At 34.5% G+C, this 27,755-nt stretch overlaps 5 protein-coding genes across 7 annotated transcripts; 3 read left to right on the plus strand and 2 right to left on the minus strand.

The window, feature by feature from the left end:
• Positions 1–5,763: 5,763 nt before the first annotated feature.
• On the plus strand, positions 5,764–12,741 carry LOC132645172 (glutathione synthetase, chloroplastic). The gene is made up of 12 exons (XM_060361979.1): positions 5,764–6,271; positions 6,514–6,683; positions 7,701–7,776; positions 8,182–8,312; positions 8,696–8,818; positions 8,901–8,981; positions 9,172–9,252; positions 9,346–9,415; positions 10,508–10,629; positions 11,551–11,690; positions 11,770–11,962; positions 12,239–12,741. The coding sequence occupies exons 1-12, from the start codon at positions 5,900–5,902 to the stop codon at positions 12,360–12,362; spliced, it is 1,683 nt and encodes a 560-aa protein (XP_060217962.1). The 5' UTR covers positions 5,764–5,899; the 3' UTR covers positions 12,363–12,741.
• A 522-nt stretch (positions 12,742–13,263) lies between these two features.
• Positions 13,264–17,785, minus strand: LOC132645173 (uncharacterized). 3 transcript variants are annotated; one of them, XM_060361980.1, is made up of 4 exons: positions 17,364–17,777; positions 16,628–16,824; positions 14,565–14,588; positions 13,264–13,855 (listed from the first exon to the last, which is right to left on the minus strand). In XM_060361980.1, the coding sequence occupies exons 2-4, from the start codon at positions 16,812–16,814 to the stop codon at positions 13,557–13,559; spliced, it is 510 nt and encodes a 169-aa protein (XP_060217963.1). In that variant the 5' UTR covers positions 16,815–16,824; positions 17,364–17,777; the 3' UTR covers positions 13,264–13,556. The 3 variants fall into 3 exon arrangements, with proteins under 3 accessions (XP_060217963.1, XP_060217964.1, XP_060217965.1); XM_060361981.1 differs by lacking the exon at positions 17,364–17,777 and adding an exon at positions 17,026–17,261; XM_060361982.1 differs by lacking the exon at positions 14,565–14,588 and having other exon boundaries at positions 17,364–17,785.
• A 3,458-nt stretch (positions 17,786–21,243) lies between these two features.
• LOC132644307 (receptor-like protein 35) lies at positions 21,244–21,948 on the plus strand. Its single transcript, XM_060360893.1, has one exon. It carries the CDS (start codon positions 21,244–21,246, stop codon positions 21,946–21,948), a length of 705 nt encoding a protein of 234 aa, XP_060216876.1.
• A 1-nt stretch (position 21,949) lies between these two features.
• LOC132644308 (receptor like protein 22-like) lies at positions 21,950–23,888 on the plus strand. Its single transcript, XM_060360895.1, has 2 exons — positions 21,950–22,345; positions 22,506–23,888. Exons 1-2 carry the CDS (start codon positions 21,950–21,952, stop codon positions 23,886–23,888), a joined length of 1,779 nt encoding a protein of 592 aa, XP_060216878.1.
• A 666-nt stretch (positions 23,889–24,554) lies between these two features.
• On the minus strand, positions 24,555–26,097 carry LOC132645175 (phosphoglycerate mutase-like protein AT74H). Its single transcript, XM_060361983.1, has 2 exons — positions 25,514–26,097; positions 24,555–25,062 (listed from the first exon to the last, which is right to left on the minus strand). Exons 1-2 carry the CDS (start codon positions 26,079–26,081, stop codon positions 24,662–24,664), a joined length of 969 nt encoding a protein of 322 aa, XP_060217966.1. The 5' UTR covers positions 26,082–26,097; the 3' UTR covers positions 24,555–24,661.
• Positions 26,098–27,755: the final 1,658 nt, after the last annotated feature.

Here is a 27,755-nt window from a genome sequence, read left to right on the forward strand (position 1 = left end):
TTGTTTTAAAGAGTTGTCAGTGTGATTTAAGTGAATGTCTCTCCTTTGACTTTGGTGATAATTGAGTAAAAAGAAGTATATTCCCTTGCTTCTTCTCTTGGTATCCATCTTGTTGGGTTTCATTCTCTTTCTTCATGTGCTCCTCTGATCAATTAGTATTTCATTGTTCAATGGCGTCATGTTTTCAAGCTGAAATTGACAATCAGAGCTCCTCTTCTTGGTAATCTTTTGCTCTTAAACTTGAGGTGAAAAAGAGGCAAGGAATAAAACCTTGATGCCCTATAAGAAGTAGCTTAATGGAGGGGGAAAATAAGATGCTGTCAGGCTTTGGCTTTGGTTTTGCTCTCAAGAAAAGAAAAGGAACATTGCTTGCAGCTGTTGCTAGTCTTTGGCAGAAAGAATCTAATGCTACAACAGTCTAAAAGCCTGTATTCTTTTTTCAGTTTCCTTAAACAGACCAAGAAATGGCCCAAGGAGAAAACAAGATCCAGCTCTTTGGCATTTTTAATCAGTTCTTATGTTATATCATGCCTCTTGGATGCCCTGTGTGCTACAGCCTATGCATCTGTCGATGGCTATTCAACCTGTTCAAGGATACTGCTGCTGAAATAGCAGGTCAAATCTACACGATCACCAGTTTGAATTTGTCTTGGCGCAATAGCTTCCTTAGTGTCAATAGGCTTTATGATTTTGTTGTGCAAAGCCTTCATGCTGAAGCTATCAAGCCTGTGACTTTGGGTGATACGAGTCTATCCCGATCTAATCCAGTTAATGGAAATCACTCAAGCAGCGAACATGTTCTGCAGTCTGAAGATTCGAGTTCTCATCTAGTTCCAAAGTTGGAAGATGCTGTAGTTGAAGATGATTCGATCCTTAAAAATGGAGAAAGTGAGCTTTCTCAGGTAACTAGTGAAGAGAATGAAGGTGACAAGATTGTTGAGGAAGAGGCCCCTGGACCATCAATGGAAACTCAAAATAAAGCTCCAAAGAAGATGGTTAGCATAAATCATAATGTGGAGGAGATTTATTTCAGTAAGAAGAAGAAAAAGAAATCAACAGAGGAAGTGTCTTCCATCAAAGAGCAAGTGAAAAAAGAGCTAAAGCCATTGAAATCAATTCTCAAGGTGGGATCCAATGTAAATGAAAATTGGGATGAGAAGCAACAAAATTCTTAGGTGAAAAAAAAAATTGCTAGTAAATTTATAATGCATTCTTCTTTTTTAATTGAACAATGTCCTTATTAATGATGCAAATTGCGTTAGAGAGATGGTTTCATCTCGTAAGATGAGGTGTTCATGGTTCGGTTTGGGTCTGTTATTGATTAAAATCATAATCAAATCAATTTAGTCGGTTTTTAAATGTCTAAAACCATAACCAAACCAAATAAAATAATAATCACCGGTTTGGTTATTGTCGGTTTGGTTCGATTTTTCGGTTTATGACTAGCAGCCATGAGACTTATCAGTAAAACATTAAAAAGTTGAAAAATACATGTCTCTTTTTTTTTTTTCAAACGATAACTTTTATTTATAGTTTGAGGTGGAACATATATCATAGAAACATTTTCACTATTAGTGATAGTGTAGTACTCAAGTTATCCAAAATTGCTAAACTATTACATATAGAGCTAAAAACTAACTTAGTAGTGGCTACACCATTTTTGTTATCTTAATACACATACCTGGAAATAAAGTAAAACACATGAGCTTTTAGTTGTTGTTACAAACATACATATTAATTAAATATAAAGACTACCTAAAATGAAAATGAAAATATATGAAATAAAAAAAACTTTGTGTAATGATCCCAAACTTTGGGGCAGTACTTGCATTTTGCCCCCAATTCTCCCATTTTATTAAAACAAAACTTTATGTAATGATCCCAAACTTCAGATGTTTTTCTATCATTATCCCAAGGCTAGGGTCTCGACTACAAGGAGTTGTTCTTTTCTGCTTTTTAGAAGGATTACCCATGGAGAAGTATTAAGGCATTGTCATGTGCTTGAGTTGCAGCAAATGCTAATATTACTGAAGTATCTTCTATAGGAACCTCAAATCTACAACCTCTCACCTTTTTATATGAAAAATATTAGAAGTTTAAGACCCATTCAAGCAAGAAAAAAGAAAGGTATAAATTCGAAAAAAAAGAAGAAGGAGAAACAACCTAAAATCAAATGGCTGATAAAGAAAGGCTATGAATTTAAGTTAAAAACATTAGACTATAACGTGAGCTTCTGTTAGTAGGTTTACACTTAACACTTAAAGGGGTCGTTTGGTTTGGACCCAAGTTATGATGGGATTAATTATGTTGGGATAAGTTATGTTGAGATTATTTATGTTGGGATTAGTTATCCTGATATTATTTCTTATTGATTATTTTGGTTGTTGTATTAAAAGTAACATGCATTGCATAACTTTTTAAGAAAAAAATATTTGTTTATAAAAATACCCTCCACCTTATGTAGTAGAAAAAGGATTTTGAGAATCTCAGGGCTATTTTAGTCAATTTCACTGTTTTATCCTGGGATAAGTTATCCCAAGATTACTATTCCACCGTCTGATGGGTATAAATTATCCCAGCACTATTTTTAATCCTGGGATAACTTATTCCATGATTAGTAACCAAACAAAGGATAATGTGGTACTAAATTTTCATCCCATCACTATTTTTGCTTATCCATCATACCAAGCCATCTCAAAGAGTTAAAAGACTTAAAGACATGAACTTGGACATATTCTTAAAAACATGGGCCTTAAACAATCATATGAAATAAGTAGATCAAAAATCAAATTCATGATTAAAAGGTATAAAATATTTATAATTATTTATGAAAAACTAATATTATACATATAAATAATTATAAAATTTATGTATATAATTTATCGGTTTGGTTCAGTTATTTATTCAGTTATTTTTTAATAGAACCATAACCAAACCAAATATTATCGGTTTTTAAAATTTAAAATCAAATCAAATCAAACCAAACCAAACTAAACCAAAAATCGATTTTTTTATTCAGTTTGATTAAATTTTTGGTTTGATTTTGATTTTAACCAAAATCGTGAACAACCCTACCCTCTAGTATGTATGGTATCGAGAATGCTCATTCAGATAGATTGGATGGATATGAAATTTTATAATTTAATAGTAACTCATTGGCGTCCAAATGTAGTCCAGATAATAGTATTAAAATATAGAATATATTCACAGTAGATATTTACACCTAATGGAAATTTTAAAACTTGAAATAAAAAGTTGCAAGTTAAAGTGAGAACATATACGTATTACTTTAAATTTTTGTGGCATATCATTCTCAAATTTAAAAAGGGACCTCAATGCTATAACATGAAATATACATCATAATTTAATTGTATTTGCAACATTTAGAATTATTCCTCCTCAAGTTAGAGAAACCTGGATATTTCTCAACGTTAAAGAAACACTAGACACTCATTCTAAGATCTATTTCACATAGACAATTTGGATTTAAGTCAAAATTGCGAGTAACTTTACATGAGAAACAACAGATTTTAAAAGTTTCACCAAATAAGCTAATAAAGACATGAGTATAATTTATAGGAGTAATATATTTTTGGTAAGCACTACTCACTCCGGATAAAAAAGAGTGTCCACTTAGCCTTTTTTTCTTGTATAAAAAAAGTATCCACTTATCAAATCAAGAAAGAATTAATATTATTTTTTTAAATTTGCATCTATTAAACGTTATGTGATCAAATAACAATATTTATTTAATTAGAGATAATTTTATCAAAACACATAGGAGGATTTTTTTGTAGGTAGTATTTTCTTAAGGGTAAATTCTGTTTTTTTTTCATCCGGAGGGAGTACTTTGGAATACACCAATCCCTCAAGATTTCCCCTACTTTTTGTCTTTACTTTGTGATAAATATAGATAGTTATCGACAATTTAGCTAGTTCTTGATGTCAGCGGTGACATCTTGCCATTGTTCAATCAAAGAGTGGGTTGATTAAAGATAATACATATTTATATGGAGCCAAATCCATCCATAGACACCTGTGATCATTCGATTCTTTTACTTGAACATCTCAACTAAACTTCGTTTCATTTAGACACTTGAGGTAGGGTTTGATTGTGCCATTTAAACACTTTTTGTTGACTCACCGATAACGTGACAAAATAATCAATTAACTGATTACATGTGGTATTTTGGGTTCGAAATAATAGTTAAAAATGAATTATGAGAAAAAAAATATTTTTCTCAAAAACTAAAAATAGAAAAACCCCAATCCACCTCCCCAGCCCTTCTTCCCCTTTCTAAACAAACTTTACATACTTCTAGCCGGAAAATGAATAGTTTTCGCCGGAAAATTTTTCCGGTGAACTTTTAAAAAAAAATAAAAAATTTCAGATCTATTTTCCTTTGTAGGCTGAAATTTTGTATTACTTCTAAGATAATTATTTATTTATGATTACGTTCTAAATTTTGAAAGAATTAAATCTGATGTCAAGCTACAATAGGTTAATTTGAGTAGTCTTAGAGAATTTTAGAAAGCCTTTTTATGTGTAATTACTATTTTAAAAGAACTTCCACTTCGATTTTTAGGTCTTTTCTTTTCTTTTTTCTGAAAAAGCCGTTTTGTCAAGGCTTGTAATTTGATACAGTTCAACACTCTACACAAATATGCACTCTGCCTATATAATTATATTTGAGGAAGAATGGTAGATATTCCAGAAGAATAGGCTTGTTTTTGGCTTTTTGTCAAAATCGACCACTGAAAATGTTCCGGAAGGGTGGCCGGAGAAGAAGACGAACACGGGGTGGGCTAATTTTTGTTTTTTGGCTGAAATTCTTTAATATTAAACTCAAAAATCATTTTTGATTTTGATTTTATATAAAAATTGCCACATGTTCTTAGAAAATGGGAGTGTTATTCATTTTTCTAGTCAGCAAGATAATAATGGAGGAAGGTCTATTAATGGTAGAATATTAAGTGGAGAAGAAAGAGAAAAGAAATAAAGAAGAAGAAGGAGGAGATAGAAAGAACGGAAAAGGCTCAAATATGCCATTCAACTATCAGAAATGGCTCATTTATGCCACTCGTCAATAGTTTGGCTCATTTATGCCATCGAACTATAGGAAATGACTCATTTATGCCACTCATCAATAGTTTGACTCATTTATGCCATCACCTATTACCAAATTGACTCATCCATGCCATATTTCACTAAAGCTGGTTTTACAATATCATATATGACACGTGGCCTCCAGTTAGATTATGATTGTGGGTGGTAAGGTGTATGAGTCGGATTTTTTATTAATTTGGTATTTAAAATTGGGGTGGTTTAATTAAACGATGCAGACTTCTAATTGGAGGCTACGTGTCATATATGGTATTATAAAATCAACGTTAATGAAAAATGACATGAATGAGTCATTTTGATAATGAGCGATGGCATAAATGAGTCAAACTATTGATGAGTGGTATAAATGAGTCATTTTCTATAGTTCGATGGCATAAATGGGCCATTTCCTATAGTTCGATAGCATAAATGAGCCAAATTATTGACGAGTGACATGAATGGGCCATTTCCGAAAGAATAAAAAAATCTATTTTTTTAAGCCTTTTCAAGCGTTTTTTTTTGTGTGAAAATCAGACAATTTATCAACTCAGCAAAAAGTGTTCAAATGGCATAGTTAAATCTTATCCTAGATGTCTAAATGGAACAAGATTTAGTTGAGGTTTATAAGTGAAAAACATGTTATTAAATCACATTGGTTGGGTTTGGCCTTTATAGGAGGTCTCATTTCCTCAAACTCTTTAGCATCTTGTTTTCCGATTGGTCACATTTAATTAAAAAAACAAAGGTAGCAAATTCAGGACATTTAGCAGCCAGCCAAACGTAAAGAATGTCAAAATGGGCAGTGGCTATTCCTCTCCATCAATCTTACAAAGCAGCAGCACTTGCTTACCATCCTATTGTTCTACTACCTCTCCTTTTCAATCCCAAGAATCACAAACAAACTCTTTAAATTTCTGCTCACCTACTAGATTCTTGGAAACCCATCTCAGAAAATCTTCCAAGATTTTAATACCAAGATCCCCATTTTCAGCAATCTCACCATTGAAGTGTGCTAAAGTGCACAAAATGGAGACCCAAGTGGAAGATTCTGTGAAACCCATTGTTGATCCTCATGATATAGACCCAAAGTTGGTGCAGAAACTTGCTTATGATGCCCTTGTTTGGTGTTCTCTGAATGGTCTTCTTGTTGGTGACAGAAATTCAAAGGTCAGTCAGTCTATATGTCAATAGAGAAACTTTATTTGTTTCCTTCTATTTTTTACATCAGCAGAGAAAGATGGTTATATGTTACTGAATTATCTATGAAAAGATTGGATTTTTTTTGTTGATTTAGTGTACTATTTGATTAAAGTTTGGTGCTTTATTTTCATTTTCTGCTTTGTTCATCAAGAAGGTTGGTAGGTGTTATTGCTTTTGTGTGATATTTGTGTTCTTTTTGAAATTTTAAGAGGTCAGGAACTGTTCCTGGTGTTGATATGGTTCATGCTCCAGTTGCTTTGTTACCAATGTCATTTCCTGAAAGTCACTGGAAGCAAGCTTGTGAAGTTGCTCCTATTTTTAATGAACTTGTCGATCGTGTGAGTCAGGATGGAGAATTTCTGCAGCAATCACTCTCTAGGTTGGTAATTGTTCTCCTTATTTGCACATAATAGATTCTGTGTTTACTGTTCAGTTGAAACATGTACTGGAACAGAAAGCACAACTCTCTTGTAAGTTGGAAGTGACAATGGTAGTTCAGTTAGAGTTTTATGAAACTTAATGCAATTTTCTATGGGAGCTTTGGAGTTAACTTGTCGATGTAAAATTGTTCTGATTTGACTTGACTTGCATCGTCCTCCTGCCCCACAAAAACAGCATCCATGTCTTGTACTTGAATGGTTTGCTGCATTAACTACTGCTGACATGTCAAGAATGAAACTCTTCTTGTTTCTTACTCCTATAGTGTCGTGCTTAATTTATAGTATAGTCAAGTTTTCTTCTTTCAACGATTATGATGTAAGAAAAATTCATTTTCTTTGTATCATTGTTGTCATTGTTATTATTTTTTTACTGTTTCTTGGACAGAGTGTGTCTGCCTATTAGCATATGCTGGGGCTTTACTACCAGGGTAATCTTGCAAAGAGAAGTATACATACTGAGCTGCCTACATAAAAAATACTCCTATGCCATTGATATCTGTGAAAATAGAAGATCTTTCGACGTCACTATTTTCATTTATTTTTAGTGATAGAATGTTGCTTTTGGAAGTCCATAGACATGTAACTATGTTCTTAAGAAAATTAGTTAATTGAATGATAATGATCAAATTTACTCCATTGCTTTCTGCAAATCAGGATAAGATCATATAGAGCTTCTTCCAAGTACTGAGCAAATACCATTGAAGACAGCCTCCATTTAATGATCCTTTTGATGGGAACAATTTCAAGTAGGAAAATCATATTAGGTTTGTTGTATCTTTTAAAATTCCTAACTAAACTTCTAATTTGTTAAGAGTTCAATTCATCCGGTATTACATACATTATTCGTTGTGAATGTACATATCTTCTGGATTATGGACAGGAAATTAAATGACACATCAGGCATAGCCTTTCTTTGATGTCACATTGGCATGACCTTTATCTGCTTTAAACTGCAGGACAAAAAAAGTTGATCCTTTCACCTCCAGACTACTAGAAATCCACTCCAAGATGTTAGAAATCAACAAGATAGAGGTACATGGATGTGTGTGTAGTGCATTTGTCAGCTTTTTTTATAATGACAATTCTTTTCTACTCTTCAATCATTTTCTGACTTGCTCTGTCGTTTTGGTTTGATACAAGATTATGATATTCCTAACACATGATATCAATCACCATGATTTTGATTGACCCCTTTATCATTGGACGTGGTGTTACTCAATTTTCCTTCTATTAAAAAAATTCTCCTTGTTGCTTCAGATTTGGCCATAGTTGATCATCAGGAATGCAAAAGTTGTCCTGTTTTTTTCATCTCCAATTGTTATAAGAAGGGCATTGTTATTCATTTATGTGCCTAAGTCCTTATATTAGTTGTAGAAGGAGTATTTTGTCGTTTTTGGTGTAGGAGATGATTTCCCATTTGGTATGACTTTGATGTAGGAAATACGCTTGGGGTTGCATCGCTCAGACTATATGCTGGATGAGCAAACTAAATTGCTTCTGCAAATAGAGCTTAACACAATTTCATCATCATTTTCAGGGCTAGGTTGTCTAGTCAGCGAGCTTCACAGGTAAAAATACTCTATGTTAATTTATGTAGTAAAGCTTTCATTTTGACATAATGAAATGCATTTAATGTCCTTACAAAAAAGGCAAAAAACTGGAGCGAGTAACAAAAACCTTCAAGTTCTAAAAAGAATGGCTAATGATATCTGCAGTCTACGGTTGGGTCAATGGTGTGTATTAAGACTGTCTGGCATTGATTCTCACTGTCCAGAACTTCTGTCGTGATTTATCAAGTCATTTGTTGATTTTTTTACTGATGAATCTTCAGTGTATGCATGGGTTAATTTCGAAAAGATAACTTCAGATCGTAAAACATCTAGCTCTAACTTCAGATCGTAAAACATCTAGCTCTTTTTCCTCTAAAGCCAGAATAAACTGTCATCTGCAGGAGCTTGCTTCAACAATACAGAGAAGGCATTGCATTAGATCCTAACAGAATTCCCACAAACAATGCTGCAAATCAATTTGCTGAAGCATTGGCTAAAGCTTGGAATGAATATGGCGATCCAAGGTCGATTTGATTTGAGGGATTTTTTGTTTAATGCTAGAAAGTAAGGTCTTTGAAGTTTTACTAACTTAAATACATATTGCAGGGCTGTAATTATGTTTGTGGTTCAAGCTGAAGAACGCAACATGTATGACCAGCATTGGCTTTCTGCTTCATTGAGAGAAAGATATCCTACTTTAAATGATAAATGTGGATTTAATGTACATATCATGGATCTAAAAAAAGGAAGATAGCCAATATTTAAGACACTTAAGGTTCATGTTGGTCTGAAGTATCAAATATGCAGTCTGTGTAGTACATCTAAGATGATTTTTGCTTGTAAATACTCCTGAAGATATTTCCTTAGCTTATAACACACATCAAGTTACAACTATCAGAAAGACACTGGCTGAGATTGATGCACTTGGCGAGCTTCAACAAGATGGTACCCTTGTTGTGTATGTGACTTCTCTATCAAAGTACATTTTAGTGTTACAGCTGTTTAATTTGCAGTTTCTATATGAGGAAGCTTATAAGCTTTAGGATTGCAGAGATGGTCAAGCTGTGGCAGTCATTTATTTTAGAGCTGGCTATGCACCAAGTGACTATCACTCAGAATCTGTAAGATAAACTTTTATACTGCTTGACAATGTGGTTTATGCAACTAGTGGCTTACTTTTAGATTCCTATGTTCATATTTGCATTTACTTCACTATTTGCTGGCATTAGAGGCTGATACCTTCTGTACAATCACAAATTTGTGTACATGGCTCAATTTTTTTGATCAATGTATCTGTTGGTAATGGATCACAATCTCATGCCATTTACCAATTTTTTTCGAGCCCCTAAATACCTGAAGCGAAAAAACGAATAAGCGATACCTCATTAAAAGAAAAAGGAAGAAACAAGTCCAAGGGGGAATCTGCCTGGCAAAAAAGTGCACACGGCGGCTAGATGGAGGAGGAAACAGGTTATCTACCTATTTTATCAGGTATACTTATCAGAATTGCTTAGAGAGGGAGGCTGAGGGAAAAATGGGTACACACAATTGGAGAAGAAAGAGAAATAAGCACGTGATATTGGGTAGAAGCGGAGGCTGAGGGGTAGCCAGTTTTAGTTTTCAGACCCCAAAATAACAAACAACAACAACAACATACCCAGTGTAATCCCACTTAAGTGGGGTCTGGGGAGGGTAGAGTATATGCAAACCTTACCCCTACCATGGTAGGTAGAGAGGTTGTTTTCGGTAGACCCTCGGCTCAGAGAAAGCAAATCAAAGCAGACCGGAAAAAGAAATAATAGAATGGGGGTAAATGCATTTTATACAAAGTTAAGGCATTTCATTTTCCTGGTAATTGAAATGGAAGCAATTTTTTTCGGATAACCAATTGAAATGGGAGCGTTTGGACGCCTAACACGGTAATGTCCCCTGATCATTTTGATTGAATAGTTAAAAGGCAGTCTATGGTTCTTTTAGTTAGTCTTATGGATATCTAATTTGTGCAAAATCATTTGAAAGCATCTCTAACGCATGCACACACGTTTGTGGGTTGAGGCAGGTTTGATTCATAATTAATGTTTAATTTTTGAGATTGTGGAAGTGGTCCAAATAGAGAGATCATCCATTTACTATTGCATCTCATTGTGACTTAGCTATACACTTCCCAATCACCTATCGTCTTTTCTTGATCTGTTTTATGCAATTTATTGTAGGAGTGGGGAGCTAGACTTCTGATGGAGCAGTCGCGTGCAGTGAAGTGCCCTTCAATTTCCTATCATTTAACTGGCACCAAAAAGATTCAGCAAGAGCTTGCTAAGCCCAATGTACTTGAAAGGTATTTAACTCAAGCTGTCTCTTGTGATTCAGTAATTATTTAGTAGTAGTGTCTTGATAAGCTCAAAAGCTGTCTATAACAAGTGTTTAATATGAGACTGGATAATTGTTTAGGATATTCCCTCTCCCTCTCCATAATGGGGTTTTGTAAAGGCATAGCTCAATGCATTTAGTGCTTTATAAATTGATTGTGATGAATATTTCCATTCTGTTGCGGGAAGCGAGACTGAGATGGTTTGGGCATGTGAAGAGGAGAGACACAGATGCCCCAGTGCGGAGGTGTGAGAGGTTGGCCATGGATGGTTTCAGAAGAGGTAGGGGTAAGCCGAAGAAGTATTGGGGAGAGGTGATTAGACAGGACATGGCGCAGGGTTTGGAGGGCCCAGATTAGGGTAGAAGGCTAGTAGATAGTCTCGTTATCCTTCCTTATTAGTAGGCGCATTATCGCAGTATAATTTCTTGTGCTCTGATTTCTGCTATTATCTGTTATTTCCTGTACTTTGATTATCCTATTTTATCTGTGTCGCTTTCGTTATTTGCATTTTCATATCGCTTTGAATTTCTTAGCCTTATCTGACCTTTTTTTATGCTTTTATTGAGCCGAGGGTCTTTCGGAAACAGCCGTCCTACCTTGGTAGGAGTAAGGTCTGCGTACACTCTACCCTCCCCAGACCCCACATTGTGGGATTTCACTGGGTTGTTGTTGTTGTTGCTCTCCTTCCCAGTGGAACAAAAAGAAAATAAATGTCTAAATTAACAAGATATAAACACCCGGACAGAGTACCAAAAATTGAAGTAGAGCGTTCTGTAAAATTTGTAAGTTGGGAGCATAATGAATACAATTATGCTGTCATTGAGAAGTTAACTTTTCCTAATACTCTTATCTATGATTTGTTAAACCTCCGTCCTTGTTTATGAGCAGGTTTCTGGAAAACAAAGATGACATTGCCAAACTACGGAAATGCTTTGCAGGGTTGTGGAGCTTGGATGAATCCGATACTTTCAAGGATGCAATTGAGAAGCCTGGATTGTATGTTATGAAACCACAACGAGAAGGAGGAGGTCTTGCTCATGAAATTGCTTTGTCTATATTGTAATTACAAATCAAAATCTCTAATACTAGATCATCTTCTCACCTTAGGAAACAATATCTACGGCGAGGACGTGAGAGAAGCTCTTCTGAAACTGCAAAAGGAAGGTACTGGAAGTGATGCAGCATACATACTAATGCAGAGGATTTTTCCCAACATTTCAAACTCGATACTAATGCGAGAAGGCATCCCTCATAAAGAACAAACCATATCAGAACTTGGGGTATATGGTTCCTATTTAAGGTAATAACTAATAAGGGAATATGTCATATCTCCACCCCCCCCCACCTCAAAGAAAATGAAAAGGAAAGGAACTGCCAGAAAGGAGAAACATTGGAACAACCTTTTTAAGCCTGAGCCACTTTCTATTCCTTGCTTTCAGCTTATGTTTGATTCATAATGTTAAATAGACTGCACATTAGTTGGATAACACAGAGTGATGGCTTCTTTTTGTAAACCTAAACTTTAAAATCGTTTCTGTCATCTTACATCTTGTGCTGGTTTGTACTTAATATGCAGGAATAAAAATGAAGTTCTAATCAACCAACAGGCTGGTTACTTGATGCGAACAAAGGTCTCTTCATCGAATGAGGGTGGAGTTGCAGCCGGTTTTGCAGTTTTGGACAGCATATACTTGGTTTGACGGAATTGGCTTGCACTTTCACGTTGTTACAAAGGTTGAATGCGGAAACTGGACAGGTCGTATCCTACATTATGTTGGAACACCATGGTTTTGACTTGTTTCACCTTCCTTGTTTCACCTTCCTTATTTAACATCTTAAATAAATAGAGGTCCATATTTTTTTCTGAAAGAAGTGGACACAATAATGATAGTTAGTTCAAAGTTCTTGCTTCTAAATTAAACCCAATTCAGTGTTTGAACTCTTTGTTACCCTAAGGCTTTACTGTTCTGCTAGAGACATTACCAAATTTGAGCATATGATCTGTTGCTCATCAGTCATCACTCCTGTAATTCACATTTGTTGGTACTACCAAGGTTGCTCATCTGCATTTCTGTTTTCCCTTCTGCTTTCTGATCTTATTAGGATGTGCGAAATCCGAATTGCTCGATGTTTCAGTAACTTATATATTATGGATGCACGAGACTTTGCAGTTTTCTGTTTGTAAAAAGCCTAAAACATTGGCACTAAACCTTCTATCTTTTTTTGGGGAAAAAAGCACCTCTATGTTATATTTTACTTAGGCTCCCGTTAAAAGCTATGAAGGGGTGCAAAAACTAGATTTAAGTAAATGGCTACCTGCGCTTGGTGTTAATTTACTATGATTAAGTGATCAATTGATGTGAGAAAATGTAATTAACTATGTTTAGCAATAACAATGTATGACGACACATACTATCCGATTACTGGACTCTCAAAAGGACAATATGTACTCATGACATGACAGCAAGATGACCAAAATTGGCAGGTAATGTAAGAAATCAAATGCTTTGCCCCCAAGCCAAGAAAATTCGCGTCACTTCCTCGAGGAAATGAGAAATTCAGAACACCAACTCCCTCATTTGCAAGTATGAGCCAGAAATATGAGCTAGAAATGAGATAATATTGCATTTCCTCCAGTTTACAGGTATGCTGGTCTAAATTGAAAGCCACACGCATCTTTTCGCAATGATGTGAATTGTGACAACACTAAACTTGGAATGAAATTATTAACTGAAATCAACACAATCTGAAGTGTAAGGAATGAAATCCTAGACAGACAGAAATGCAAAAACCATATTCACAAAATGGGTGTACACAAGGAAAGAGGCATACAAGTGCATGTCTATTCTAATTCTAACAGAGACCAAAATTTAAATGGTCAATTTTCCTCTTGACTAATCCTTCCAGCCAAACTCATTGGCTCGAGTCTCCCAGAGTGCAGAGAGCTTGCGCTCTTCTGCCAATGCAGCTTCAGCCTTTTCCCTACCTCCCTCACATGTATCTATCCCTATGTTGCACTTCTCTGATTCTTTTTGGTAATGGGACGATGCTCTTTTGGCGCTCATAATTAGAGCTTTTGTGCGTTCCAAAACATCATCAGTCACATTTTTTTGCAAGTTAATCTCCTCCGCTAGTAAAGTAGCAATGTCCTTCTTCATCTCTTCATTCACCTGAGGATCATCTTTACCACAGTCTGCATCGCATAATGATCCAATCATTAGAACAAGCAGCTTAAACCTCTCCTCCTAATATGATGACTTACTTAACTGCATGCGGCACAATGCTGTGAAAGAAATATGTCCACTAAGCTGATCATAAAATTCAAGGCCATATAATTAGATGGCAGAGAAGTCCTATATTAATCATACAAAAAGAATGAGGAAGAGAGCCAAAGGGTGGCTCTTTCTGGAATTGTAGGTCACTTTTTCTCCTTTGCTTACAGTGTTCTAGACAGTTGTTTGAAACATTTAGCGGATGTTAAACACTCAGTTTGTCCACAATATCTCAGCTCTGGCGTTCTTTTTTTTTTTTTGGAATACATATAGTGCTCTGTTGTTGGTTGCAATCAAGATTTAGACACAAGAAAAATAAAAAAGATGGATTAGGTTTCAGTCAATTGCTGGATTAGCGTCGCTTTATACAATATCCCCATAGGCAAAGTTATTCTTGAAACAACATCGTAGGCAATTCAAGATCTGCTGGATGCTTTTAGCCAAAAGATTTAATCACTTCACCTTCATAGAATAACCATTTTTATTTTTTATTTTTATTTTGAGATGGTAACATTCATAGAATAACTTTTAAACAGGAAACAGTTAAACACTTAACTCAATTTTGTAGGGGATTAGTTGTATTATTACACCTTATGTTTTGTCAGACACTAAATGAAGCAGTGAACTAACCTGCCAATGAGCTGTTTAAGATGTCTGCAAATAACACATAAATAGGAGATAAGAATCCACAGGAAATAGGGAAAAAGGAACAATTAAAGACAGCATAAAAGATGTCAATTCTACATTGTAAGATAAAATCATTTCCAAAAGCTATGCTGCTTTTCCAACATCAACCAGCAAGAGAAAAGAGCAGCTACTGAATAAAGATAGAGCATAAAATTTTCTGATACTAGACTAAAGAAGACAATATGGTTTAAATATCTTGCATGTTGACTTAGAAATCCTAAAGCATCAATTTTCTTGAAAAGAAAAACTCTAAAGGTATTGCAGCATGACAGAATATATTTGAATCGTATGATATACCAATGGAAGTATCATTATTTATCTGTAATCAATCCTCCCCCTCTTCAAAATAGAGATATTCTAGTGTTAACGATTTGGAAGGGATTCAGTCTCCTCCAATCAGGCTAAATGAATAAATTATTTCAGCAAACTCTTTTTTTTTCTTTTTTATTTTTTTTTCTGATAAGGAATTATTTCAGCAAACTCTTGGAAAAGCTCTTTCTTGTACCCTCTTATGCCGCTTTTAGCAGATGCAAATTTATTAAAAAGCTCTTACTTTTAAAGAAGCTTGTCTGGCATAAAGAATTACTCCCATTTTCCAGAAACATATATTTCAAGATCTAATAAGGGTCACTACTCTGAATAAGTTCAATAAAATGCTCCGTTACCAATCAATGCCAACGATGAGAGGCATCTATAGGATGAGAGTTTGGAACTGCGGCTCCTTAAGAAAAACCAAGGTTTACAAAGTTTCTTCTAGGTCCACCAGTTGTATCATGATGCCAATTAATGCCCTCAGAGAATCATGGGAAGTGAGCACAGTTATTATTATATAAAAAAAATCGTTGTAGGAACTCATAAACTTCAAACTTGAATCCGCCTCTGATGGCTCCTTATGGAAATTAATAAATCAAAACAGATTATTCAGACATGGCAACAACTTAATAAGAGTCTCTTCAATGAAATATGTAATAGTTCCCTTTCCAGTACAATTCTCAAATCAACCATGAATTAGATATTTCAGTTAAAGTGCCTTTCTCTTGCATTTCGTTTTAATTGTGACAGCACCAGTTCTCAGCAAATTCTTTTAGTTCTTGTGGATATCCAGAAAAACCTAACTTAAGATCAACGGTCCGAACTACTTGCTATGAATTTGGAAGTATAATTATACAAAACATTTGATTTTCGTACCAGGACAATGTAGTCTTTAATATATAACACAATTCACTCCTTTGCATTACTTCTGTCATGAATATTCTCTTGCCACACTCAATAGGAACAAACATATGGAGTTAGAGAGGACCTTTTGGTTAGATGCATCGCGGAATTGGCTAAGCATTTCATTCGAACAAATATAGAGCTAGAATAGATGGTTTTGTGTCTATCTCCATTTCTTCCACCTCTAAAAGTTTAAAAGTCACGGAAATTCCTTCTAATATCTAGTTATAGTTCATTCTCCACCTTCTATAAGTGGTAAAAAGCAAGGTACTATACATTGAGGATCCCGCCAGTTTGCTCAATCGTATTTTTTTTTTTGGTGAACCAAGAGTCTATCGGAAACAGCCTCTCTACCTTCTCAAGGTAGGGGTAAGGTCTGCGTACGCTCTACCCTCCCCAGACCCCACTTGTGGGAGCACACTGGGTTGTTGTTGTTGCTTTTTTTTTTTGGGTAAAAACTCAATTGGTTAATACCTAATGAAAAAATGGATCATAATTCATCAATATTGATGACAAGAACCCCCATGAAGGGTATACACGTTTTTTGTTAAACAGTCGATTCACTTACATAAAACTGAATCAAATTGTTCATACATAGATTAAAGGCTTAGCAGGTACAAGCAAGACCTTAAACATTAATCAACTTTAAATGAACTTGTGAACACTCAATATGTAATGAGGGATTATGTTTAGTCATTAGGATCAAATAGCCAACATAGTACACAAGCTATACAATTTCAAAGCATTTGGTAGAAAAGCAAGATTTAGCATCCAAAGAGAAATGAACTGACCTATAGGGGAGAACATAGGATCCACCTCACAATCACAGAAACATGGAGGACATGAAGCCAAAGCCTTAGAATGCTGCAATCTTGTTGGTCTCACCATGTAAACAATCAATAACAAACCCGCCACAACTAAAACAAATCTCACTGTCCCACGACTAGAGGAGGACCTATGGTCTGATGGGTATGCCATAAAAATGCCCCTAGACACACAGCAAAAAAGAGTTCCAAAACCCAACTGTCAGTACAAAAGAAACAAACAAACACAACAAACCAAATCTCAATATCAAAATGAAATTAAAAGAAGACAACAAAAGGACAAATCTTGAAAAAAACACAACTTCAAGATTTCACTTAAATCACATGGATCAAAGTCAAACACCCAAAAACTACATTTTCCATACCTGAGTCAAAAAGATCAAGACTTTATCATAATCTCTAACTCAATCACTTCACCAAAGTCTTAACAAACAAAACCACTTAACAAAATGGGTCTATATCTAAAATGCCTTGAAAACCACCAAATAAAAAGACTGTATATCAGCACAAAATAATTGTAGTAGTATTCAAACTCTTTTCAAAAAATGCCCCTAAAGTCTAAACACATAAAAAAAAAAAGTTCCAAAACCCAACTGTCAGTACAAACAAACAAGACAAACCAAATTTGAAGAAGCCAACAAAAGGACAAATCTGGAATAACCCAATTTCAGATTTCAAACCAAAAAAACCACATTTTCCATACCTGAGTCAAAAAGATCAGAACTTTATTATAATCTTGAACTCAAACTCAATCATTTGAGAAAAGTCTTAACAAAAATGGGTCTATATCTGAATGCCTAAAGCCTATATAACCACAAAATGATTGTAGTACAAGTATTCAAACTATTTTCAAGAAAAGCTTAAAATCAAGAACCAAATATTGGGTTTGGTGTTTTTTGAGTGATTAAGGAAAGTAAAAAGTAATGTAACTCAGATCCCAAAAAGGATAAACGAAATTTAAGGGGGTTGGTTTTACAGATGCAACATTTGTAGAAGAGTTGTAAAGAGAGAAAATAGGAGGGATTAGGTAGTAGTGAAGAACAAGTCTCTGCTTTTTAATGATACAAAGGTGGTAGTAGTAGTAGTAGTGTTTGATCATGATGCAAACACTAGTACAACTAGATGTGTTTTAGTGCTAATCACAATTGAATTAAAGTTAAATCAAAACCGGGAAGTTTAATTATTCAGTGGACCAATCAATTTGGGACAGGTGTTGTCATTTATTGTTTCTTACTATTTTGCTACATGGTCCAAAATTTGTAAGTAGATTATTCACTCGTCCTAATTTTTTTCTTTTAAATCTAAGACTAAGGAATAAAAATCATGTGACTCAATAGTGAAAATTAGTCTGTAGGGAAGAGATTTTGGTCCAAGCTTTAAAACTCTACATTTTTTTTTTTCAAAAGTACTTTCACAATAGTACTTTTGGAGAATAGCACTTCTTGTTTGATTAATGAATTTAACGAAACACTTTTGTCAATATTAGATTAGTGATTTGTGCTTGTCCAAGGTTCAAAAAATGCTTCGAGAAAAAATCCACGTATTTTTTTTTAAGCTTACAAAAAACTTCGGCTATTACTTAAAATTACAAAATTTTTCTTCTAAAATTTAGACAAACACCTTAACTTTCTAAAATAAACTCTTTTGATATCTCATAAGCTTGGCCAAACAGACTATAAGCCCTTGTTGATCTACAGAATTTTATACGAGGAATGAAATCTAAGAGAAAGAAAAGAAATTGAGTATAACTATAGTAAAATATCACTACCTAAATTGTGTTGCTTCTGATGGGAAAAAGACTACCTAGACTTGTTAAACTTTTAAGATAATAGAAATATATGTACCTAGTACCATTACCACAAAAAATTGAACATGGTCTTTACCCTTCACAGTAGAAGATAGGACATGGACAGGTCGACTTGGCTGCTTAATTTAGGCAGCTTCCTAATGGACCACCATAGAGACATACTACATGAATTTGGAGGTTACTTTGTGCAGAAGAGGTTTTTGTCTTCCAAGCCTACATACCAACAGGACACAAGCACTTTTTGTACAAGTGCAGTGTTAAATGTTGTTGCTTAAGGGACTATAATCTAAAGATGATGTATATATCCTATTGTAGGTAGGTTAAAAGGTGTGAAGCCATATCATACTAAAGATTATGATTTTTTTTTTTTTGAATGAGAGATTTTTTATAAAAATAAGTAAAAGCAAAATGAAAAACAGTCCTACATGGACAAGAATGAGTTGTTTTAAATTTGAGTCTTTGAACATATTTTGTTTCAATGTCCCAATCAGGGGTGTTCGTGGTTCGGTTTGAGTCAGTTATTGATTAAAACCATAACAAAATCAATTTAGTCGGTTTTTAAATGTCTAAAACCATAACCAAACCAAATAAAATAATAACCACCGGTTTGGTTATTGTCGGTTTGGTTCGATTTTTCGGTTTATTACTAGCAGCCATGAGACTTATCAGTAAAATATTAAAAAGTTGAAAAAGACATGTCTTTTTATTGGTTCAAACGATAAATTTTATTTATAGTTTAAGGTGAAACATACATCATAGAAACATTTTCACTATTAGTAATAGTGTAGTACTCAAGTTACACAAAGTTGTTAAACTATTACATATAGAGCTAAAAACTAACTTAGTAGTGGCTGCACCATTTTTGTCATCTTAATACACATACCAGGAAGTAAAGTAGAGCATATGAGCTTTTAGTTGTTGTTACATACATATTAATTAAACATAAAGACTACCTAAAATGAAAATGAAAATATATGAAATAAAAAAACTTTGTGTAATGATCACAAACTTTGGGGCAGTACTTGCATTTTGCCCTCAATTCTCCCATTTTATTAAAAAAACTTTGTGTAATGATCTCAAACTTCAGATGTTTTTCTATCATTATCTCCAAGGCTAGGGTCTCAACTATAAGGAGTTGTTCTTTTCTGCTTTTTAGGAGGATTACCCACGGAAGAAGTATTAGGGCATTACCACGTGCTTGAGTTGCAGCAAATGCTTATGTTACTGAAGTATTTTTTTTATAGGAACCTCCAAATCTACAACCTCAGTCCTTTTCATATGAAAAATATTAGAAGTTTAGGACCCCTAGACAAGAAAAAAGAAAGGTATAAATTCGGAAAAAAAAGAAGAAGAAGAAACAACCTAAAATCAAATGGCTGACAAAGAAAGGCTAAAAATTTAAGTTAAAGACATTAGACTCTAATGTGAGTTTCTGTTAGTAAGTTTACACTTAAACACTTAAACACCTAAAGACATGGGCTTGGACATATTCTTAAAAACATAGGCCTTAAACAATCATGTGAAATAAGTAGATCAAAAATCAAATAAATGATTAAAAAGTATAAAATATTTATAATTAATTATGAAAAACTAATATTATACATATAAATAATTATAAAATTTATGTATATAATTTATCGGTTTGGTTCGGTTATTTTTTAATAGAATCATAACCAAACCAAATATTATCGGTTTTTAAAATTTAAACCAAATCAAACCAAATGTCGGTTTTTTATTGGGTTTGGTTAAATTTTCGGTTTGGTTTTGATTTTAACCAAAATTGTGAACAACCCTAGTCCCAATGGTTTTCAAGTTTGGTTACGTTTTATTTGACAGATTTCTTTTTCTTTCTATTCGGTGATATCAGTATTTACTAATTGTTAAACTTATCCAGATTTTATTCGACTAGTATTAAATCTATATTTGTATCAAATGTTGGAAAGGTAGTAATGCTTGCCAAATTAGTACAGATTTATGAGAGACCTATTATGTTATTTCAAAATCTATGCTTGACTTTTCATTAATTTGGTTATATTCTTAAAAGTAAACAATTGTAATCCTAAATATTGCGGACGATCGACATAATGAGGATTCAAACAGGTAAAATGAAATAATACTGACAAAGATAGGGAAAAGGAACTGAAAGATAAATATTAGTAGTATCGTTTGGTCATATAAATTTTATATTTAAAAGGACAACATATGTCAAAAGTAAATTAAAAGTATAAAAAGCAAAAAGAAAAGAAGTGAAAAGGAAAAAAAGTACCTAAAAGATTATTCATCCCTGGAAGCATACAGGAGACTGACCACGTCTAAATGTGAATGTAGTCATAGCCAACTCTTTCACATGATATATGATTTACCCAAATACAAATTTAAATCCACGCAAACAAGTTCATATTTTGAAAAGAAAGAATAAAAAAACAGAATCTCTCGGTCTCAGAATCCTAATTGGTTTGCTTGCTTTAGTAAAGCAAGTGTGCATAGATGAAACTTATCTATTATAAATAATCCAGCTGAAATATGGGGGCTGGGGCAATTAATTACTGAACAATCAAGAAAGAGAAGAAAATGAAGCATTCCATCTTTGGCTCCTTAATCTCACACGTAGGCAGTTAGCATGTTTTTAAAGGAGATTGAATCAATTCCAATGAATGCACATCAGCAACATCACTTCAACATTCTTTTCTGTTTCTCAATCCAAATGAGAAGTCAAATGTCCTCCCATGTTTTCTTGATCCTACTACTCTCTATCTGCTTTAGTAAAATTGGTGCAATGGCAGCTAATTCTATCAAGTGTCTTCAGGATCAGAAGGTATTACTCCTGCAGCTCAGGAATAATCTTACTTATGATCCTCAGTTATCCCCCAATCTGGCAAAGTGGAACGACGCGATTGACTGTTGTGAATGGCAGGGTGTCATTTGCAATAGTGCAGGCCAAGTTATTGGTCTTGACCTTACCCATGAGTGGTTCTCGGGCAACATCAATGCATTAGCAAATCTTAAGTTTCTCTCTGTTATCCGTCTTGACGACAACAATTTATCTGCTTCAATTCCAGAGTTTTTCGCTGACTTCTCCAATCTGTCTGCCTTGAGTCTAAGATCCTGCAACTTGATAGGACAAGTACCCAAGAAGATATTCCAGGTACCAACTTTGCAGACTATAGATTTATCAGACAATTTTAAGCTCGGGGGTACTTTACCTGACTTTCCTTCAAATGGATCTCTAAGGAGTCTGTTTCTTAGCTATACAGATTTCTCGGGAAATTTACCCAAGTCCATTGGGAACCTTAGGATGTTATCCGATGTTTCGTTTTATTCTTGCAATTTTACAGGTCCAATACCATCTTCTATTGAAAATCTTACCCATCTTGTTTCTGTGGATTTCTCACTCAATAGTTTCACTGGTTCAATTCCATCTTTTAGGCTATCCAAAAATCTCACTTATGCAAACTTTAAAAGAAATCTTTTTCACAGATGAGATGATATCGTCTAACTGGTATGGTCTAGAGAATCTTGAAACACTTGACTGCAGTGAGAATTCACTTTCTGGGGTCATTCCACCATCATTCTTTTTCCTACCATCACTGACGGATTTATGTCTGAATGACAACAACTTTTATGGCCAAATAACAGAATTACAGAATGTGACTTCTTCACTAACAAATCGAAACTTGGGAGACAACAACTTAGATGGGCCATTACCTGACTTTTTCTTTCAGCTACACAATCTTTCGCATCTGTCACTCTCATTCAACAATTTCACTGGCACCGTGCAGTTGGATAAGTTTACAAAACTGAAGAAGCTTGCCAATCTTGATCTGTCCCATAACAGATTAATCAGATATTGCCTTGCTCCCTCAGTTGTTTGTCTTAAGGTTGGCATCTTGCAATTTGTGGAATATTTCTTTCCTTAAGAGTCAAACCGGGTTGACTTTGTTAGATCTCTCAAACAACCATATCGGAGGTCAAATACCAAACTGGATATGGGAAATTTTTGATAGGGAGAGTGATTCGGTGAATCTATCTCTGAATCAGTTCACACATTTGCAAGTACCTTATAGATTTGGCTTTCTAAATTCCTTGGATCTACATGCAAACCTGCTTACTGGGGAGGTTTCATTACCACCACCTACAGCACTATATGTGGACTTGTCTAGAAATAAACTTTATGGTTTTATCTCACCTGATTTCAGTAATTACCTCTCAAGTTCCTGGTTCTTCTCAGTTGCAAACAACAAAATCAGCGGCACTATCCCTTCTTCAATATGCAATGCGACCGATCTTGAAGTACTCGACTTGTCCAGCAATAACTTGAATGGCAGTATACCAGCATGCTTAGCTGAACAAAGCCTGACAGTACTTCACCTTGGTGGAAACAATATCAGGGGCAATATGCCTGGAAACTTTACAGAGTATTGTCGCTTGGAAATGATAGACCTAAGCCATAATCACTTGGAAGGGAAGATTCCTCAGTCGTTATCCAATTGCAGCAATCTAAAGGCGTTAAATGTGGGGAGCAACAAGATAAGTGATACCTTTCCCTGCTGGCTGAGAAGGTTATCCTATCTCCATGTACTCATGTTACGCTTCAATAATTTCCATGGCAGCATTGATTGCTCTAGGGTCAATTACACCTGGCCTGCTCTCCAAATCATTGACCTAGCTTCCAATAATTTTAGTGGCGTCCTGCCAAGAAACTTATTCTTGGAGCTGGAAGCTATGAAGGTTGATTCAGCACAGTCGTGTGTTGATCACCTGTATGCTGCCAATAGAATTATTTTTGGAGATGATTCAAGAGCACACGTAGACATGTACTATCAGGACACAGTAACTAGTACTTTTAAGGGACAAGAAATGTCTGTGCCAAAGATTTGGTTTAACTTCAACTCAATTGACTTTTCGAACAACGGTTTTGTTGGAGGAATACCTGAAACAGTCGGAGAACTAAAATCACTTTACCTTCTAAACTTGTCTCACAATGCTCTCACTGGACAAATCCCACCTGCAATTGGAAATTTGAAGGAATTGGGATCACTTGACCTGTCATTCAACAAGTTAGAAGGGTGTATACCCGAGAGGCTTTCAGGGATACCACATCTTTCCTTCTTAAATTTATCATACAGTGAACTTGTCGGAATGATCCCTCGAGGAAACCAACTTCAAACCTTTGACGATAATTCATTTATGGGAAACAAGGGATTGTGCGGCTTCCCAATTAACAAAGCTTGCAATAATGACAGAGAAGAAGCACCTCTGCAGCTAGCATCTGAAGATGAGCAACTCTTTAGCAGGGCCGACATCTATGGAGGCGCTGCAGTAGGCTTTGCAGTGGGTATGGCAATCATATTTCTACCGCTCTTAGTTTCTAGAGGATGGAGAGAATGTTATGACAAGCTGCTTCATGGACTAATTCTCTAGATGTTTAGCAATGTTAATGTAAAGAAAAGACGTACTAATACTAGCATTGGAGAAATATATTGGAAAAAGAAAGCAGGGAAATCCCACTGCCAAGTTCCAAGTTCGCGCAGATGATTACAGCCTTTCAATTCTTGTTCTATCAGACGCCATATCAGTACATGTAGCTGAATGTCAGCATTTGTGTGGAATGAGTGTATGTGCGCCCAAACCTTTCTTTTTGTTGTAATTAGGGTGTATTACTGCATTAACTAGTTTTTTCCTGAAAACCAATATAATTCAGAGTTCCTCTGGAGCTCCCCTTATAATTATTTCAATCCATTATAGATATTTCTTTATGTTTGGTGACCAGAAAGCCTCTATGGCATGGCCAGGGCCTAGGGCCATAAAACACATGCTAATTATACATTAGTTAGGACGCTTGAGCATTAACACGAATGAAATATATCTTGCTTCCTGGCTCCTGCAGTTCGGCCCTTCACCGGGCTGCCCTTTTTTAGGTAATTGTATCTTACATGTTAGAGCTTCTTTACCAATGGCGTCACTACATTTCATGTTTGTTATTGATATGATCATTCCATCCCTTTAGCAGATTGAATTAGGATCTTAAAACAAAATTTTCTAGCTTACCGGCACGCCAACAGAGACATTAAAGAAAAGGACAAAAAAGAGAGGACATTAAGTACTTTGACAATCTTATTGATTACAATAAAACTAACTAGTAGAGATGTCCAACATCTTAACTAATTGGCTTACACATACACCTTAAAAAGGGACTAGTACTTGGATAAAGTGTTCTCATCATCTGAATCTTCTGCAAAACAATCCATGAAAGGATATACATCACAAGTTCCCTGAGAATTAACCCTTGTAGGACCATAAGCTCTATATTTCTGATTCTCTATCATGTCAGGAGATAGTCCCCATTCTTGAAGTTTCTTGTCATCATGATGAAAAGCTAAGCTATACTCCCCTCCTTGACCTAATTGCAGAACTTGAAATTCACTAAGTTTTATCCTGTTAAGATCCTCAAATTGCTCAATGGTCCAGTCGAACCATTTCATGAGGAAGATGCGACTCGACAGTCCATGGGTAACAATGATGATGTTGCTCTCTTGACAAGGGTCGTGACAGAACTTCTTCATTTCCATTTCCTTCCTCAAGCATTCAACAAAACCTGCACATTATTATATGATTTTAATTTCTTTATATTCGCAAACATCCGATCATTTATAAGGTAATTATAAAAAAATTCTAAGGAGGTAGCTGGGGACAATGGAGGAGAAGACCTTCTGAGCTTGTAAACGTCAAACAGATTACTTCACCAGTTCCAATTTATCTGACATTCTTTTCTTTTAATTGGTTTAAAAAAGAATAATATATTTTTATATTTAGTAATAATTGAACTTTAAACTTCTTATTTTATATAGTTAATAAGAAAATTTATAACCACATAAATATTTATGACTCACAAATTTCATAAACTTCCTTTCGTTCTTAAACTGCATGACCAGTCGAATTCCATCACATAATTTCTTCACTAGTCAATTAATCAAGCTCGAATCCACTTCAAATAAATTGGAAAGAAAGATTTTATGGTAGCAAATAAAAATAACAGTAGAACTTACTTGATATACGATCATAAACCTCAGCCCCAGTTTCACCACCAGGAACTCTATAATAAAACCTCCCATACGTAAATCTTTCCTTCTTAACCTTTTCTATACCCGCAGGATCATGAAAGTTGCCAAAACTCAATTCCCTCAGCCTGTATTCTTCCTTCACCCCCATCACTCTCTTTTTCGCGAACGATCCACCCATCTCTCTCAACGTCCTTCTCGTTCGCTCTGCAGGGGAAACATAGAAAAAAACCTTCCAATTATTACTAGCATTTTCAGAAATAAGTTTCTTGATTTGGTTTCCACTTTGCTTAGCCTGCTCAATTCCTTTTTCGGTCAATTCAATCTTGTGATTTGGGGTTGTTCCGTAAACATTGATGTCAACATTTGCTAAACATTCGCCATGACGGACTAGGATTATGCGTTTGGGCAAATGACTGTTGATGCAGTTTGTGCCATTTGTTAGAACTTTGTTAAGAGACATTTTGAGCAGATATACAAAGGGAATAAGTAGTAGGAAGTGTAGTAATGAAGAGACTATTGTTGTTGGTGTTGTTTTATTTGAGTGATATATCATGCAGGAAGTTAAGGTTGCATTTATATGGATTTTTTGGTATTGTTTGAAAGTGATGGTGCGTATTGCAACTTCGTCTGAACATCCAAGTCTTCGAAGACTTGTAATATATGCAAAGTTTATAGTCAATGCACCTCCATGTAAAAAATAATTATAAATTATTTATGATAAATTTCTAGTATTATAAATCTTAATTAATGATGCAACTAACATGTATATAACTGATTAATTGTAGTGGCCGTGTAAATTGGTACTGTTTGAAACTTGGTACTTCCTATCTCATTTTTTGTGAATTGTTTGACTGAAAATAAAAACTTTTGAAACTTGTGGTATAATACATAGTACATAACTAAGAAATTTATGGGACTTTTAAAATCTCGTCGAGGGTAAAGTGAAAAAATTAAACATCGAGAATAAAAACTTTTAATATTAATCTTTTTTGGACAATTTTAAAAATGTGTCATATAGAATAAGGCACATTAGTTCAAACGTCAACCAATTCAGGTCCAAACATCTAGATAATAATGGTTTAAGTTTTCTTTGTAAACAAGTCCTATGAAAAGTAGTTATCCATTGTGTTTGATTTGCCATGGAAAAAAAATTAAAACTTGGGGACTAATGAAAATCATAGAGACTTCTATAACTATAAATCATTTAATTAATTATAAAATGAAAAATTTAAAGTTAAATGATAGCTAAATATATAAAAATGTTATTTTGATTGAAAAAGACAAAATGAAAAGAATGTACATGAAAAAAAAAAATGAGTATTAAATATATTTTACGTCCAACAAAACAAAGTTAATATCGAACAAAACTTTTGCGAATATCCTTCAAAGAACTAAAACTTAACATGCTCGTAACGAATACAATGCCTAGATATTCTCAGAACTACTTCAATCAATATGCTTGACTTAAAACAAAAGAAACAAAGTAGTAAATTTCCAAGAACTTCCCCACAAGTTGACATCGATCTGTCCTTTTCCTTTTTTTTATGGAAGACGGAGCATGAACCTATCGCTATCGGAATATTGATTTACGTGGCCTGTAGAATCATCCTGGCCCTAAACAGACGGCAAGTTTTCTTAATACACTACTTTAATTAATTACATATTCAAGTTACATCTTCTTAAGTCATTTTCTGAGAAGCTAAAAGGAATCTACAACAACTAATTGAGTGATAGGGGAATATGTGCTTCTACTAGTACTTCTTTCTCCTTACCAAATCAATAATATACGTTTTCCTTATTATACAATTGAATTGCGTGAAAAGACTTTCATTTATTTAGCTGCCATGAATCATCATCCTGTTTTCATAGTATTTCTATGTAGTAGTTCTCGAGTTTCTATTCAATCAAATATAAACATCTATGTAGTTGGTCGGGAACTTATTTTGGCGAAATAAGCATTTTGGAATATATTTTATAAAAAACCCTAATGTATGGCTAAAGGAAGCACTAGTAGAAACTTACATTTTCAAGGTTTAAATTGAAATTTTTGTTGCATTTCGTAAATTAGGGTGAAAGATTTGAGAAAGTAATTACAAAGACAATTTCAAACTTGTCATTATCAAAAGTCTTTCCTGATTAATTAAGTCAATTTTCTTTGGTTACTTTTTTATTCTCTTTATGCTCCATATATATAATATGTCCTTTTTGTTGGCATAATGAAGGACTA

The sequence above is a fragment of the Lycium barbarum genome, chromosome 6 (assembly GCF_019175385.1).
Source record: "Lycium barbarum isolate Lr01 chromosome 6, ASM1917538v2, whole genome shotgun sequence".
In the NCBI taxonomy this organism is placed as follows: domain Eukaryota; kingdom Viridiplantae; phylum Streptophyta; class Magnoliopsida; order Solanales; family Solanaceae; genus Lycium; species Lycium barbarum.

Bases quoted from the DNA above. Each gene is read 5' to 3' on its own strand.
- LOC132645172 (XM_060361979.1), top strand. From the start codon at position 5,900: ATGGGCAGTGGCTATTCCTCTCCATCAATCTTACAAAGCAGCAGCACT. The intron at 9,416-10,507 runs GTAAGATAAACT...AATTTATTGTAG, and splicing joins GTGACTATCACTCAGAATCT to GAGTGGGGAGCTAGACTTCT. The intron at 10,630-11,550 runs GTATTTAACTCA...GTTTATGAGCAG, and splicing joins AAGCCCAATGTACTTGAAAG to GTTTCTGGAAAACAAAGATG.
- LOC132644307 (XM_060360893.1), top strand. From the start codon at position 21,244: ATGGCAGCTAATTCTATCAAGTGTCTTCAGGATCAGAAGGTATTACTC.
- LOC132645173 (XM_060361980.1), bottom strand. From the start codon at position 16,814: ATGGCATACCCATCAGACCATAGGTCCTCCTCTAGTCGTGGGACAGTG. The intron at 14,589-16,627 runs GTCAGTTCATTT...TGTTATTTGCAG, and splicing joins TCCTATGTTCTCCCCTATAG to ACATCTTAAACAGCTCATTG. The intron at 13,856-14,564 runs GTTAGTTCACTG...TATGCGATGCAG, and splicing joins CTTAAACAGCTCATTGGCAG to ACTGTGGTAAAGATGATCCT.
- LOC132645175 (XM_060361983.1), bottom strand. From the start codon at position 26,081: ATGATATATCACTCAAATAAAACAACACCAACAACAATAGTCTCTTCA. The intron at 25,063-25,513 runs GTAAGTTCTACT...AATAATGTGCAG, and splicing joins GGTTTATGATCGTATATCAA to GTTTTGTTGAATGCTTGAGG.
- LOC132644308 (XM_060360895.1), top strand. From the start codon at position 21,950: ATGATATCGTCTAACTGGTATGGTCTAGAGAATCTTGAAACACTTGAC. The intron at 22,346-22,505 runs GTTGGCATCTTG...TCTCTGAATCAG, and splicing joins CCTCAGTTGTTTGTCTTAAG to TTCACACATTTGCAAGTACC.